Below are 17014 nucleotides of genomic sequence, written 5' to 3' on the forward strand. Positions count from 1 at the left end.
ATAATATCAATGTATAAATGACCCACAGTCCAGGCTTATGTCTTCCATGAAATCCAGACACTAGGATATCTAATAGATTTGTCAAACTGAAACCTGCTTCTTCCTCAGTGCTCACTGTTGCAGAGAGTGGGGCCATCAACCATCTGTGCAAAGTCTGTCTTTTCCTCCAACTCCTAAGTCAAAATTATCAGGCTCAATAATTCATTTACTTATGGTTGGAGCCCCAGGGCAAAAAGACAGAAGTTCATGGGCCAAGATGTTGCCAGTGCAGGGAGCAAGCTACAGCTTGGGCAATGATGTGGGAGTGCTAGCAACTTCCATCAGCTATTCTGTCACCTCCATGAGAAAGTGTGAGATTCTAAGACATGAGAAAATGTACATGACGCTGTCGCAGTGTGCAAAAAACTGGAATCAGTAAAATGTAACAGGAATAGAGGCAGTGTACATGATTATTTTCAACTACTCTAAAATTTTTATTTATCACTCCATCCCTGATACCAAACAGAAATTTCTCTTGGGCCTGAGAGTTGTTACACATTAACAGGTCACATGAGTGGGCAATACAGGCGGAGAAAGACTCTCACTGCTTCCTAAGTGCTCTGCCACAAAAAGAGAGGATCAATAAAATGCATGGCACAAAGGTTTGGGGTTTATCTATGGTTTTCAGTACCATTTAGAAATAGGTTTTGAATGATGTAATAGTTGAAAGACACAAAGATCTCATCTATATCTACCATCTGTGCAGGTAGGAAAACTGAGACTCAAAGCAATTAAAATACTTGAGGCGGGTTGATGAGGATAAACATCTAGCATCAGAATTGTGATGGTTTGAATTTCTCTCTTCTCAAAGTGCTCCCACCGGAGTGCTTGGGTTAAAATCTCAGTTCCATCATCTACCAGCTGTGTGACCTTGATGAGTTTCCTCCTCTGAAAAGTGAGCACCTACCGCAGCAAGTTGCTGGGAAGATTAAATGGAAAAAAAAACAAAACAGGGAAGCACACAAAGAACAATGTCCTTGTGTTGCCAACAGAGTAAGCATGTGATACTGGAGAGCTCTGAATATGATGATGGTGATGATGATGATGATGATGATGATGATGATGATGATGTTTAAAAACACTAGGATTTAGGCACAAAAAAAAACATTCTTTGTCATGTCAAAATACTAAAGAACAAATGGAGATCTGGATCTAATTATCTTTTCTGCTTTAAGGTGGTAGAAAAGTCCTAAGTGTTTCAGTGTCTTCATGTATAGCATAAATCCCAAGACAAATGTATTTCCTAAGAGAAAATCAGGATAAATTTTTAGCTAACCCATCCTTAGGAACATTCCAAAGGAGTGAAATAAAAAGCATGTATATTATTAAGTTTATATTAATGGTGTCCATTACAAATTTTTACAGACATATTTGAGTATAACTTATGAATTCAGAATAGGTAAATGGGTCAGAGTAGCGAAGATGCTGGAGTATAACACCTTTCACATGGCATGTGGCCCCCTCACAAGAGGACAGTTCCTCCTGCAAGCGGCTGACACTGCACTGCCACCTTTTCTGATTCATCTCTTTTGCAGCTGCATCCTGTTTTAGTCTTTCTCCCTCAAGGGCCTGTTTCTTCATCAGATTGCCCTGGAAATGCCTGGGTTTTTCACATGAAGTCATTCAGATAACCTGAGTCACCACAGGCAAGAGCTGCCTTCAGGGCAACGTGTGGTAACACTGATTTTCTCCAAATGGGCTAGTTAGAAAAAAGCTCAGGTTTCTGGCCCATGTGGAATAGAGTGGCTCTAACGGGCATGACCTACGACACCTGACTAAGTCCAGAAGAGGACACAAGGCCTCTTGAAATGAAAACAAGGAAAATGTCTGCAGAGGCCATAAAGTTCCAGAAGGTTGAGCAGGAATCATGACAGTCAAGGAGCCAACAGCCTCCTGACCACCAATTGCAGGCAATTTCCAGCCTCCAAAATGACCCCCGGGAGATCAGGAAAATGGAGTATGCCAGCAGAGAACCTCATGTCATGGGCTACACTCAAGTCCAAGTCCCAGTCACTGCACACCTACATTCTACAATAGCTGCTAACCTGGCCCTGTCTCGCTCCCCTCTGACTCACCCTGCTCATGTCCCATCTTCCTATAGCCATGCTTCCATCATGCCGCTCACCTCTTCCAGGGGCTCCACGAAGCACAGGAAATAAAGCTTAAATGCACCTGTTGTCTGGAACGCATTTTGGCCCCAATCTCTTTTTACAGCTCGGTCTTGCACTTCCCTTGTATAAATCCCCACATCTAGCCAAACAGTTCTTGGTACTCTTGCTTACTCTGCTTCCCAGACCTAACATCTACTGCCTAGCTAATCTCTACCCAGATTTTAAAGCCCAACTCAGTCCCATCTTTTCCATGAAGTAGTTATTCCCTGACCATCCTACTAGAGAAGGGTGTGTAAAAAAAAAAAAAACCCTCTCCATTCTCTGAATATCTATACAGCATATAAGTTTATGTCATGTATAAATATCAATCATTCATTCACTCAGTAAAATGCATCCAGATGAGATTTTCTAGACAACATGATATGGCTCCCCAAAGAAGTCAAGGTCTAGGGGAGGAAAGGATAGGAAGGAATTACCACTTACTGAGAGTTTAACCTAAGCAGGCCACTGTGCCTTCTGTCTCCATGTGTCAGCTCAGTTCATCCTCACAACTCAATGGGGTAGCTACTGTTATTATCCCTTTACAACAAGAAAGCTGAGTCTCAAGGAGTTGCAAAGGTTACCATGCATATTTTTTATTCTTCACTGGCCCTGTGCTGTCTCAGTCTCCACCCATCTCTGCCTCACTCTGTCTTCAGGGTGCTGACTCTATAATCCGTGTCACCCAAGCTCATCTGCCCTCTGGCCTCCAGTTACGTTGGGTGAACTGAAAGCACCCGCAGTTCATTTACCATCTTGGTCTCTTCCTGACTCCCCGGGTTCAGGCCGTGGCTGTACTTCTCAGCCACAACTCCTGGGGAAGGCTCTTCCAGAGCTCCAGCTCTTTCCACCAGGATCAGTGAGAACACTGTCCTCAGGGCAGAAGTGGCAGGCAGGTTCTACTGCAGGGTTGGTGAAGCACCCAAGTCCTGCCCATACCTCTGTAAATAGTCCTTTTATCAAACTATCTTCAGTTAAACTCTCTTAGTGTGCCAACTATTTCCTGCCAGACATGCAGAGCAGGATTTTAAGCTATGTCTGTCTTTCTACACAGCCTGCCCTTTTCACTGGAATATCTGTTGTGTCGGAGATCTCCACAAAGTGCCAAGGATCAAAACAAAAAGGAAGGATCAGAAAAGATTTTTCTAAACAGTCATTGATCATGAGCCAGTCTTAAGAGGTGAAATGAAATTCACCAGGAAAACAAAGAGTGAGGACTGGTATTCAAGGACAAAGTAGACAGCAAGTTCAAAGTCACAGAGGCATAAGGAATACACTGAGTATTACCTAAGGCAGTTACGCTCATGAGATAATGATGGTGGCTGAGAGTTTCTAAACTTTGATGAGATTCACTTCTGCATTCTGATCCATATGGAAAGATTAGAAGAAGCAAAGAATTAGCGAGATTCTGAGCAACAGACCCAATCAGCATGCCTATTCCCTGCCTTTAATAGATCCCCATCACAAAAGGTAAACCTAACTATTTAGCATAATATACAAACCCTTAATGACCAGGGCCCTGTCTGACTGAGCTAGCACCACCTCGAGCTGTCCCCTGAGTATGCCATTCCCTTTCATGCCTCTGTGCTCTTGTACACGTTCCTCTCAACAGAGATACAGACCTATACTTTCTACCTGATAAACTCCGTGCCTTCAGGACTCACCTCTGGGGTCTGCTTCTCAATAAATACTTCTGGCCCTCTAAGAAGCTTCCATAGTGCCTTGTGCATAATTCTACAGTAGCATTTTCATAACACAGACATGTACTATGTTTACTTGTTTACATGTCTGTCCATTTACTCAACTGTGATTTCCTAGAGACCAGGTACTAACAGAAGGTAGGTTCTGGAGCTCTAGAGGCAAGCTGCCTAGATCCAAATCCTAGACTCTGCTCCCAAACAACTAAGTAAACTTAGGCAAGTTATATACCCTCTCTGGGCACCAGTTTCATTATCCATAAAATGGGAATAACAACATCTACCTCATAGGGTTGTCAAGTGAGTCAAATAGAATGACTCCTTTTACACAGTAAGCCCTTAATAACTACTAGGTATTAATATATGTGCACCCCTTATTTCCTGTACCAAAAAGTTTGTTAAAGGAGTAAATTTTCCTACTATTTCATATTGCTCCATATAGATACCAGATTCAATTTAGCTTTTGTTGTATTAAATCATGAAAAGAAGACACATCTCTAAACACAGGTGTGGGCAGAAGTTGGTTTATAATTGTTTGCATAAAAATACACCAATTAATAAATAATGATACAAGCGCGAACTGTTTTGTGTACTCACAACTGTAAACCTACTTTTGCCCACCCCTGCATGTACCTACTCTACAACTGATTAAAGTTGCTCCAGACTTTTTCTTGCCGTTGTGACTGGCCCAGTCACTGAGTCAGACATTCTCCCGACTTTCTATCAATCTCCACATGTGCCTGCCACACATTTACTCCCACAGAAAGGAAGTTCTGTTGTAGTGATTTACAAAGACTTATTATCCAGTCAAATCTTGATGGTTCTGCTGGGCTGGCATGAGGAAGAATAAAAACAGGGTCCCTGCAGTAGAGGAGCGAACTGTAGGCAACCTTTTTTAATGCTAAAGCAATGCAAAATTATCACAATCATGAAACAGTTTTTTAAAAGCTTTAAAGGGTCATTGTGGAAGCCCAAATCCTCAGTCACAGTGTTGGTACAAAGTGTCTGTGTAAAGACCCCAACCGAAAAAAAAAGAAAAGAAAACAGAATCAGAGCACATAGAACAATGTGCTCAGGAGGTAAGCAAGAGGTGGAGGCCAGCTTTCAGCTGAGCCCTGAATTTCCAGTGAAGATAGCACTGTGCCCACAGAGACACAAGGGTGCCTGGTTAGAGAAAAGAGCAACACTTAGGCCATGAAACAATATTAAAGCCACAACTGAGAAGAGAGTCACCCTGGCTGGCGGCTGGCTGCAGAGGGCAGACCAGCCTCACTGACCCAAAAGCCCCTGGAGGGGTTCAGCTACCACCCCAGATTCCAGGCTCACCTTCCCCTCCATGCTTCTCCCATCCTGACACTAGCTTTGTTGTCACCCCTCTGCACCAATTCTGACTCTGCCACTGCCACACCTCAGCTTGCTGGCCCCTGCCATCAGTCTAGACTCTAGCATAGACCCTGGCTCTAATGGAGCTCAGAATTCAGCTCAGAATGGCGCCAGTTTTTTTTTCCACCCTCACCTGAGGATATGTTTTTATTGATTTCAGAGAGGGGAGGGTGGGGGAGAGAAAAAGAGAGACATCAACGTGAAAGAGAAATGTCAATCAGTTGCTTCCCATACATGCCCAGACCAGGATTGAACTTGCAACCTAGGTATGTGCCCTGACTGGTGACCAAACCCACAACTTTTCGGTGTGTGGGACGACACTCTAACCAACTGAGCCACTTGGCCAGAATGAATTCACCAGTTTTTAAATCAATGTCTAACAGTGACTGACTGCCCCAGCACCCCAGTGAAACCTGCGCAACCACATTCCTTGCTGGAAAGCATGTGAGCACACCGTCACTTGTTGGGGTGAGAGGAGGAAAATCTAATTATTTAAAGTTAATCTGATTGTTTTTTAAAACTAAGAGAATAACCACACCATATGACAGTGTATTTATTTAATATTGTTAGGAAAGACAATTCTCTACTTACAGTTCTTCTGGTCGGAGCACCTTGAACAGAGTGATAGAATTCTGGCTGGACTCGGCTGTTCTTTTTGATTCTTCGTTTCCTCACTGAACTCTCTTGCTCACTCTGATGGTGAACCTCCACCACAGGCTTGGCTTCTTCCAGACGGGCAGCCGCAGCCGCTGCAGCGCGTCTTCTAATGTGCCGGGGGCTCGCTCTGAATCCCTGTGGCAGAAAACAGCCAGACAAATCCCGATTAGTCCTCAGTTTGTTTGGAAGTTCTCTGGGGCTCCTTATGCAAAGAGCTCCCAGAGCCACCAAACTCAATGAGATCACTTACATTCCCAAAGTGAGACAGAGAAGGAGGCTCGACATGCCAGCGACACTCGTCCACAGTGTTCTCTAAGGCACCTCAGTGTTTTAGGGCCCAGAGTTATTCCACATTAAGAAATGTTTCAAACCCATAAAGCCAGTCCAGAAAAAGGGGGAGCACATTGCTTTATTTCTTTATATAGAAATCAGACTACATGTGAAGAAGGGTGTTTCCACTTAGGCACGAAGCAGGGCACAGGGAGTTGGACTGAGAATTACTCCAGGGTGAAGAGCCACTCTACCTTCTGGAGAGCAGACTCTTTAAAGGAAGAACTCAGAAATGCACAGTATCATTATGAAATACCAGAAGATGAAGCTCTAAAACTAGAGGGCAGGAAATCAGTGGCATGAAGTGCATGGGCTTTGGGGTCAGATGAGCCCTGGGCCACATGATGATCTGGTTCATTATAGCTACACATTTTTTAAGCATTTACGAGTCTAACTTTTCTAATCCAAGAAACAGATAGCATTCTATTCAAAGGGTTTTTAGGTTTTAGGTAAGTTATTATATGTAAAATTCTAAGCACAGCATCTGCCAAATATCAGATGCTCAATAAAATGTTCATTTTTCTTTGCTTTTAGAGTTAGGTGAGTACAAGCACAACTTACTCAACAATGGAAAAAAAGTCCAACTGAGCCCTAAAATGCACTTGGGAATGTGCAAATGATTCTGGAAAATACCAAAGAATTACATAAAATAGTTTCTGTCCTATGCAGCTACAATTTACTGAAGAGCAGGAAAACATGTCTAACACGAAGTTCATGAACACACCAAAAGGTGTAATCAAGGGTTAGAGCAGGCAGCTGAGGACTATCAATGCTAGCAGATCTCAGAGAAGAAATCAATAAATGAAGCTGAGAATAGTCTATATGTGGCTTCATTTTGGAGTGGATGGCACTTGAAGAATGAATAGAATTTATATTCCAGGCCAGGGAAACAGCATAAGAAATAAATGAATAAGTAAAATGATGGATGGATGGATGGATGGATGGATAGATGGAATATTTATGTAGCAATAAGAAACATTATTTGGTGATGTGCCAGGATGCTAGTATAAGGTACACACAAAGTATGGTGGGAAAGTAGAAAGGATGAGGTGTTAATGCTCGAAGGAGGGCTTTTCAGAGGTTGTGGGTCTTCTGAATTTTAAAAGATGTATAAACACTTAAAGATTGCAGTGAAAGCACAAAGAATGGAGACTAAGAATCTCAGGGAAGAAGCAGTATGACAAAAGGCCTGAGCATGATTCTGGGGGATACTGAAAGATGAATGTGCACAAGGGATTCTTGCCGAGGAATATGGCAGAAAGTCTGGAGTCTTCTTAGGGAGACCCTGAATACCAGGCTGAAGGATATGAAGAAGGTAGGGTATGGCCGAGAGTCAAAAGTAGCACTGAGGTCAACAGAAATAAATAGGGAGGAAATGCTAATGGATGTGGTCACAGTTTAGGTGATTTCTTCTCATCCCCAAACACATAGCCTGTTCCCTTCCTTCCTCTGCGTGCAAGCTCAGCTGGACCCCCTTCAACCCAAAGTAGTCCCAGAAGATCCTCATAGCTCCCACATAATCCACAAGCTACTATAGCAGCTGCCAGTGAAGAAGATTAAGGAGAAGAGAGAGGTGGGCCAATTGCTAAACTATGTTCTAGGGCAGAGTTAGAACCAAATGGTTAAGAACCAACCACCACATGGGCTGCTTTTAAATATGCTAGTTCCTGGACAGTACTCCCACTACCCTATTTCTCTCTGCTCCCATCCCTCTCCTCCCCACTCCCCTTACTCTTCTTCCTTCTGAATTAGAGTCACTAGGGATAAGGCCAAGAATCTGATTTTTTGACAAGCTCTTCTGCTAATTTTCAGCACTTTGAAGACAGAATCTCTAGGAGCCAAAGTATAGTATAGCCACTAGGTGGCACTAACTTTCACATCCCTTGCCCTCTCTACTTCAGAAACCCGTGTGCTGGTAGAATTAATAAAATATTTGATAATATACTAGCTTCTGTCATAGTGAGGCGAGTTGAGTGGATGTCTTTGACAAAAATGCATATTTTTTTCTTTTTTCTAAAGATTGTATTTATTTATTTTAAGAGAGAAAGGAAGGGAGGGAGATAGGGAAAGAAATATCAATGTGTGGTTGTCTCTTGTGCGCCCCCTACTGGGAACCTAGCCTCCAACACAGGCATGTGCTCTGACTGGAAATCAAACTGGCCACTCTTTGGTTTGCAGGCCAGCACTCAATCCACTGAGCCACACCAGCTAGGGCCAGATTCCCTTTCTTTTATGCTCTTATAAATAATAAGCAACCAAGGTTTGCTTAACTTGTATTATTACCAATAGTCCTCAGTGGCCCACACATTTTTGAAACAGTAAAAAACTACATAAAACTCCCTTAAACTGACAAGAGAAAAAAGAAAAGAAAAGATGTTGGTACAGCCATTCTGGAGAGCAATAACCCAGTAAATCCACATCCATGTATCTACTCTTAAAGAAATTCTTCCAAGGATCTCTAAGAAGATACTCAAACATTACTTATAATAAAAATTAGAAACAGTTTTAAATCAGTCTTTCTTAAACTTCAGTCATTTCCACTCCAGATTCATTTTTCAAGATCCGACTACCACCACGTAGGCCTCTGTGATTTCTCTCATACTCAAATACACTTGTACTATTTTTAAATAACTTTTTATAAGCTCTGCAGTATATAATACACAGACTTCAGCCAGGCTATCTGGGTTCAAATACTGCCTCTGTCACTTCACTGTGTGATCTTGGATAGTCACTTAACTGTTTTCTTGTCTGGAAAACAGGTTTCAAACTAGTACCTATTTCATAGCGATGTTGAGAAAAAATAAATGAACTAATCTATGTAAAGTACCCAGAAGAGCACCTGGCACATAATGTTATGTAAGTGTTGTCTATGACTATTATGTATATGATTTGTGTGAATACTATATGATATCACCTTTAACAGGAACCTAAGCAACAAAACAAACAAACAAGCAAAATATAGTCAAAGACACTGAAATAGAGAACAGGCTGACAGTGATCAGAGGAGAGGGGAGGGAATTTCAGTGGAAAAGGGGAAGGGTTTGCAGGAACAAGTATAAAGGACTCATGGAGAATAACAAGGGAGGGTGGAAATAGGAGGGTAGTGGGGAGGACTGAGGGGTGGGCTGAGATGGGAGTAAAAGGCAGAAAACTGTATGCGAACAACAATTAAAATAAAAAATAAAAAAATTTTAAAAAGACATTCTTAAAAGCAAAGCGCATTATTAGTCAGATGTGACAAGGAAAACGGATCTCTGCAGGTGTGCCTTGCTGACAGACACATGGAGGTACTGCCAAGACACCAGACACCGCTGGTCACTAGGAGACAGTTCTTTGCTCCAGAGAGTCCCAAGCCACACTCTCCAGGGAGTCAAACTATCTGGGCTTGAAAGCTACCGCTCCCATTACTCAGTGTGCGATCTTGGCCTAGTTACTTCTCAATTTCTTCATTTGTCAAGTGCACATAATACCTCTCTTGAAGAGTTATGATGGTGTTTAAATGAGATAATCCACATTCGGTACTCAGAACAGTATATAGGTTACAAGCATAGCAGTTAATAAATTATCACAATTATTACTATTTCACTTCCTGGCTTTTAAAGCCAGCAATTCAAAGCTATGACCAAAAACACTATAAACAACTTGAAGTCATCAACAGGCAGTCACCTTTCTCGTGTTTCTAAACCACTGCATAGAATTATAGGTCCTGGTTTATCTATCACACTTGCTTATCCTAAGCCACTTTTAACAGCAGGAAATTCTATTTTAAAACAGTAGGTGGTGCTATAAGCTCTTACAAGTGTTAACCAGATCTGATGGAGTGAGTATAAAATCAATTTCTCTCTAATGTCTTTGATCTTGCCTGGATACCCTTGAACCAATAGGTGATGGACACTTGGAAGTCTCTTGGTAGTGGACTTCTGGCCATTTTTAAGGCTACCCTATTTTATCATAACCTTTTGAGTGCAGTCAATGAACTTCAACAGGAAAAATTGTGTCTTTATTTTCACAACCCATTTATTTAACGTTATTACTCAATCATGAACATAGGCCATAAACCTGGTATTATTAGCAGTACCTATGACTTTTGCCACCAAAAGAAATCACAAATGTTTAAATATTAAGTTATAGTTGCTGCAGATATTTTGAAATATCATTTATACTCACTGTTACTTTGAAATCACAGTATGTAATTAGTAAACCTGCCATTAGATCTTCCTATTTAATATATTGATAAAGTAGTACATATATTGCTCTGTCAAAAAATACTTTTAATAATATTTCACTAAAACTTAATTCATTGTTAGTAATTCATAATTATATTTCAATACAATTGCCTTCCTTTATAACTTTATTACTTTATACATTTTATTTTATTTTTGAGAACTCATTTTTTTTATTTACTAATTTTAGAGAGAGGAAGGGGAAGAGAGAAAGAGAGAGAGAAATATCACCTTGTTATTCCACTCATTTGTGCATTCGTTGGTTGATTCTTACATGTGCCATGACCAAGAATCCAACCCACAATCTTGGCACATTGCAGGACGCTGCAACCAACTGAGCAACCTGACCAGGGCTATTATTTTACACATTTTGAAACATCCTGAGAATGAGTCCATGAGTTTTACCAGACTGTCAATAAGGTTAATGGCATAAAACAGGTCCAGAATACAGAAAATCTTAGAAACTTCCATAAAGAATTTATAACAAGAGACTGACAGCTGCTCACTAAAATCCTTGTATGCCTTTTTCTTGGGCACAAGCTCAACTACAGTTCCTAGCTTCCCTTGCAGGTCCATGTGACTGAGTTCTAGCCAATGGAGCGTGGACATAAATAACGATGCCATTTCTGCTCCTAGCCCATAAACACTTTCCATAGCCACCTCTTCATGCTCCTTTCTTCTGGCTAGGATGACCTTGAGACCAAACTTGAAAGTCATATATTAAAGATGGCAGTACCTTTCATCAGTCTGAGTCCTTGAATAACTGCATAGAGGAGGCCATTCTGCTGACCTGTTCACCTACTTTTACCTTTAAATGAGCAACAAATATATTTCCATTTTGTTAAAAGATGAAGTATATATTTGCTTTAGGAGTATGCACTACTCTAATCAGTGGTTCACAACTTTATCAACCATCAGAGCCACCAGCAAGGCCAATGAAAACACAGATTGCTGGGCCCCTCCCTCAGGGACCCTCCCTGAGTTGTACGCAGGTACCACAGGATGGGGCTAAGAACTTGCATTTCTAAGGAGTTCTGTGCTGCTGATGCTGCCATCCCCAAACTACAGTATGAGAATCCTTACTCTAATACCAGTCCCTGCCTCTTATCAAGTGGTTAGTGAGTGATTTTGATTATAACGTAACACAGGGTTCTGGCCAGATTGCTGGAAAGTAATTTATGGGCAGCAGGTAGCAGAACCCCAAGTGGTTCGTGGTAACAATAATAATGTTATTCTCCATTGTGCTGTGTGCAGCAAAACCCTCAGGTTTAAACCAACTTTGTCCCTTGTGGTTTAATAATCCTACATCAAAAGAATGGGCATGGAAGCCACTCTGTCAGCTGGATAAGAACATCTAGATTCTAGAACTACCTTCTAGATTTTCAGAGAGGATGTATTCTCTGACATACAAAATAATGAGGCAAAATATTATTTTTAAAGTCTTATTTTCTAATTAATAATCATTCTTTGGTAAAGATCACTGGTTCCCATTTTGCATATTTGCAAAGTCTAACTATGGTAGGCAGTAGACAGCATGAGCAGAGCAAGGATGATGGGCCAGGCATGGAAGGTCACCAGGACAGAAAGCCCCGGTGCCTCACAAAGGGTGAAATGGGAAAACAAAGACCTTGCCCCAGGGTGATCTTAGCACATTCCTAGCACATTCCTGGTCTTGTGGTTTGGACCTCTGACCTTTCACATCACTGGTCATGTGGTTCAGACACTTCCTTGACCTTTCTTCCCCTGTTATGTCCCTAGTCATATATTAACTCCTTGAAGTAGGCATACGGCAGAAGAGTGGTCTCATGTGACTCCCACTTAGGGCCCTTGAAAGACCATTCCCTTGAGTATTAACCCCTTGGGATCACAGCTAGGTCTCAGTTTCTGTTCAGCTCTTGGACCAGAAAAGCAGCAAAACCAGACAAGGGATGCCATTGCTGACCTCAGGACCAGCTGCATGGACTGATGCCCCCTGTCTTGGTGCCAGCCAATCAGCAGAGACTATGATCCTGAGAGGACACACCTGGAAAGCTGATGAATATTCTGTTGTGATCCTCCTCTGAGACCTCAAGATAAATACCCTCAAGATGGAGGATCCAGTGAGGCTCTCCCTCCCAGAAGCATGCCCACACCTTTCCTCTTTCCCCCCCAGCCCATCCCTGGGTATGTTACCTTTACCACTCTCTCTCCTAAGCTCCAAGGGCCCCTCTGTTGCCTTTGTAACTTGTTTCCTGAGGCCACGCCCATCTGGCTCACTTTTCCTACCTCTGACTTTCTAAATAAATGTTCTTTTATAGTTTGAGTCTTACCTCTGAATACTCTTTAGCTAGAAGTAAAAAACTGAGGTTGCTGAACCAAGGTCCAATTGGCAGTGACATTCTGGTGCCATTATTGCCGCCAATATAAGGAAGTATATACATACTTACATTAGACCAGGTTTCACAGGCTACTAATGTAGTATTTCTTTTATACTGACTGACATTATATAAACTGGTCAGTAGTTTCTGCTGATCTGAAAATCTAACTGACAGAGTCTTGATGTCTTCAAGTTGCAAATGAATTACAACTTAAATGTAGTTTTATAAATAGAAATCTTTTTCAGTCTCTTACTGCTGTCCATCATTCTCTTTTAGACATCCTTCTCCCCACCGCACACAGTCCCTGCTGCCTTGGGGTGCATGTTTTATACAATAATACCCCCACCTTCAACACGCCTACCTTCAACACCTCTACCTTCAACACCCCCACCTTCAACACCACCAGGTCACGGTTACCTGGTCAGAGTCTATACCTTGAGAGTTCCATAGAGAAATACTGAGAGCCTGGGCCACTGGCACAGAAGTTGAAACTGAAAAAAATGTCAGAGTAGACCCAAATATATATGCAGAGCCTAGAATTCTTATTAAAATGCAGATTCTGAATTTCTAACAAGCTTCTAGGGGATCCCAGTGTTGCTGGTCTGCAGACCAAATGGGGTAACAAGATGTAGAGGCCTGATGAAGACTGAGGATAATAGAGTATAGGAACCATGGTGAGGGATGAAGAAAGGTTGATAGCAAAAAAAAGCAGCAGCTAGTGGAGTAAATCTGACTCCTACCTTTGGTATTTCGCTGCAGCACAGAGGCCTTAAATCTACAACCAACTCTCAAGCCAGATCCTAGTGTGAACCTTTTTCTCAAAGTCCATTAAATAACACATATAGACTTACAACGTGCCCTTAAATATAGTAGGTCTCTGATTCTGCATCCAAATAAGCTTAAGACAGAACATATGGTTTCCATGGTGGAATGAGGAAAAAAATAAAAAAGGACTTGGAGTTTGAAACTACTTGAGATATAGTGTCTTCTCCTTTGAGGAGCTTGAAACACTTTTTAATTATAACTGTTAGATTAACCTAAGCAAGGATCATAGGGTACACTCAGAAAACTATATATTCTTTCTCTTGGCATTCCTTCAAACCCACAAAAAAGGTCAGTTTTCTCCCAACAGTAAAATTTGGGGTAGATCCTATAATTTTTCTGGTTTTTCTTAGCTGAAAAGTTTTCTAGCCACTTCCAGTCACCAAACAATACCATTCCAATGAGGTCATATCACTCCTCCTGGTTTCTTCTTGGACAGAGTCTACAATGAGTCCAGGTTCTTTCTCCCAAGAGACCCATAAGAATTACTCATGCATACTTTGCCCCCACACATTCTGGGGCAGCAAGCTGTCCCCAGTGCAGCCACCTCTGTTTACTCAACCATCAGAACAGCAGTCAGACGTCGTCTCTGGTCTTTTGCAATTATAACATGATCTGGCCCCAGCCTTCGCACACAGACTCTGAGGGTATGAGCCAAGCTTTCCTAGTGGTTTCCTTAAAGTTGTTCTAAGACTTAAGAGGACTTGGAGCGAGACTAGGAGATTTTCCCGTCTCTAAACCTGAGCTGTCCAATAGGGTAGCCAATAGCCACATATGACAATTTGCATTTAAATTTTAATTCATTAAAACTAGACTAGAAATTCAGTTCTACAGACCTACTAGCCACATTCCAAGTACTCAATACTACATGTGACTAGTGGTTATTGTAGTAGATGATGCAGATAAAACATTTCCATTATCACAGAAAGTCCTATTGAACAGCATTACTCTCACCTCTCATAACTGGATCCTCAGCCGTTATGGACATAGCCTAAAGCTGGTGATGGCGATTAAATGTCAGGGTAGGCTAACTGCTGTAGCAAGCAGCAACAAAATCCCAGGATCTGTACACAGCAAGTGTGCATCCCCATCCCGGCACAGTCACCATGGATCAGCAACAGTAAATGCTCTGTTCCATGCAGTCATGTAGGGCACCAAGCATCTTCTCCCTGTGGTTCGTGAAGTCCTCAGTGTCCTCTCCACTCTGCTAGTTTATGGGAAAAGAGCCAAGATTGTGTGGACAGTTTCAATGGGCCAGGCCCGCAAATAGCACATATCACCTCTCCTTACATTTCATTAACTGGAACTCAGTTACATGGCGACCACCTAACTGCAAGAGAAGCTCAGAAACACAGGTAGGCCATGTGTTCAGAAGAAAGGAACACAAATAATGGTGAGCAACAGCAGACGTGGCTACAGAGGTAGAGGAAAAACCAATTTTACAACCACTTCCTTTGCCAGTTTCCCACAGGGGTCTAGCTCTTCTCTGGCCACATGATCCTCATCAACGACAATACTTGGGGCCTCAGACAAAACTATGACAAAATGAGTTCCATTTACACATCTTATTACAAAGCCAAACCTAATTTTAGCCTCACTGATCTAATACTTTTCATCATTTTTCAACTGGTGAACTATATTTAACTCTCACTAACTCTTTACAGTTGTGTAAATAATAATAATAATTTCTAATTACCAAGGACTTCCTTTGGGCCATGCATCATCTAGTCATTTCTTGTATTATTCCTAGGAGGTAAATACTATTTTAATGCCCATTTTACAGATTAAAAAAAAGATACTTAAAAATTTGCCTAAGAGTATCTACCCCAGGATTGAAACCCAGGCAACCTGACATATGCTCTCTATTACGGGGTCAGCGAACTATGGCCCTCAGGCCAAAGCTGACTCACTATCCATTTTTTTTAATTGTTCAAGTACAGTTTTCTGCCTTTTACTCACATTCCAGCCCACCCCCAGCCCTCCCCACCTCCCTCCTGTTTCCACACACCCCTTGTTTTTGTTGATGTGTCCTTTATACTTGTTCCTGCAAACCCTTCCCCTTTCCCCTGAAATTCCCTCTGCTCTCCCCTCTGGTCACTGTCAGCCTGTTCTCTATTTCAGTGTCTTTGGTTATATTTTGCTTGTTTGTTTGTTTTGTTGATTAGGTTCCTGTTAAAGGTGAGGTCATATGGTATTTGTCTTTCACTGCCTGGCTTATTTCACTTAGCATAATGCTCTCCAGCTCCATCCATGCAGTCGCAAGGTAGGAGCTCCTTCTTTCTTTCTGCTGTGTAGTATTCCATTGTGTAAAAGTACCATAGTTTTTTGATCCATTCATTTACTGATGAGCATCTAGATTGCTTCCAGCATCTAGCTATTGTAAATTGTGCTGCTTTGAACATTGGGGTGCACAGGTTCTTTTGGATTGGTGTTTCAGGGTTCTTAAGATATAATTCTAGCAGTGGAATTGCTGGGTCAAAAGGCAGATCCATTTTTAGTTTTCTGAGAAAATTCCATACTGTTTTCCATAGTGGTTGTACCAGTCTGCAATTCCACCCACAGTGCACTAGGGTTCCCTTTTTTCACAACCTCTCCAACACTTATTGTTTGTTGCTTTGTTTATGATGGCCATTCTGACTGGTATAAAGTGGTATCTCATTGTGATTTTAATTTACATCTTTCTGATAGCTAGCGATACTGAGCATCTTTTCATGTGTCTCTGGATCCTCTGTATGTCCTCCTTGGAGAAGTGTCTGTTTAAGTCCTTTGCCCATTTTTTAATTGGGATGCTTGTCTTCTTAGTATGGAGTCATGTGAGTTCCTTATACATTTTGGAGATTAAGCCCTTGTCTGAGGTATCATTGGCAAATATGTTTTCCCATATGGTTGGTTCTCTTTTCGTTTTAATACTGCTTTCTTTAGCCATGCAGCAGCTTTTTATTTTGATGAGATCCCATTTGTTTATTCTATTCTTTATGTCCCTTGCTCTAGGGGACATATCAGTAAAAATGTTGCTGTGTGAAATATCTGAGATTTTCCTCTATGTTTCCCTCTAGGACTTTAATGGTGTCACAGCTTATATTTAAATCTTTTATCCACCTTGAATTTATTTTTGTGTATGGTGTAAGCTGGTGCTCGAGTTTAATTTTTTTGCACATAGCTGTCCAGCTGTCCCAACACCATTTGTTAAAGAGGCTATTTTTACTCCATTTTATGTTGCTGTCCCTTTTGTCAAATATTAATTGACCATAGAGACTTAGGTTTATTTCTAGGCTCTCTATTCTGTTCCATTGGTCTATTTGCCGGTTTTTATGCCAGTACCAGGCTGTTTTGATTATAGTGGCCTTGTAGTGCAT

At 41.5% G+C, this 17014-nt stretch overlaps 1 protein-coding gene across 2 annotated transcripts in view; it reads right to left on the minus strand.

The window, feature by feature from the left end:
- The window catches only part of DST (dystonin), a 435502-nt gene that overhangs the window by 377646 nt on the left and 40842 nt on the right, over positions 1 to 17014 (minus strand). For both annotated transcript variants that reach the window (XM_045843503.1, XM_045843510.1), the window contains exon 3: positions 5861 to 6061. In XM_045843503.1, the coding sequence (XP_045699459.1) occupies positions 5861 to 6061 (201 nt within the window). The remainder of the gene's footprint in view (positions 1 to 5860; positions 6062 to 17014) is intronic.

This window comes from Phyllostomus hastatus, unplaced genomic scaffold, assembly GCF_019186645.2.
Source record: "Phyllostomus hastatus isolate PE091 unplaced genomic scaffold, TTU_PhHast_1.1 phas_contig_40, whole genome shotgun sequence".
NCBI lineage: Eukaryota > Metazoa > Chordata > Mammalia > Chiroptera > Phyllostomidae > Phyllostomus > Phyllostomus hastatus.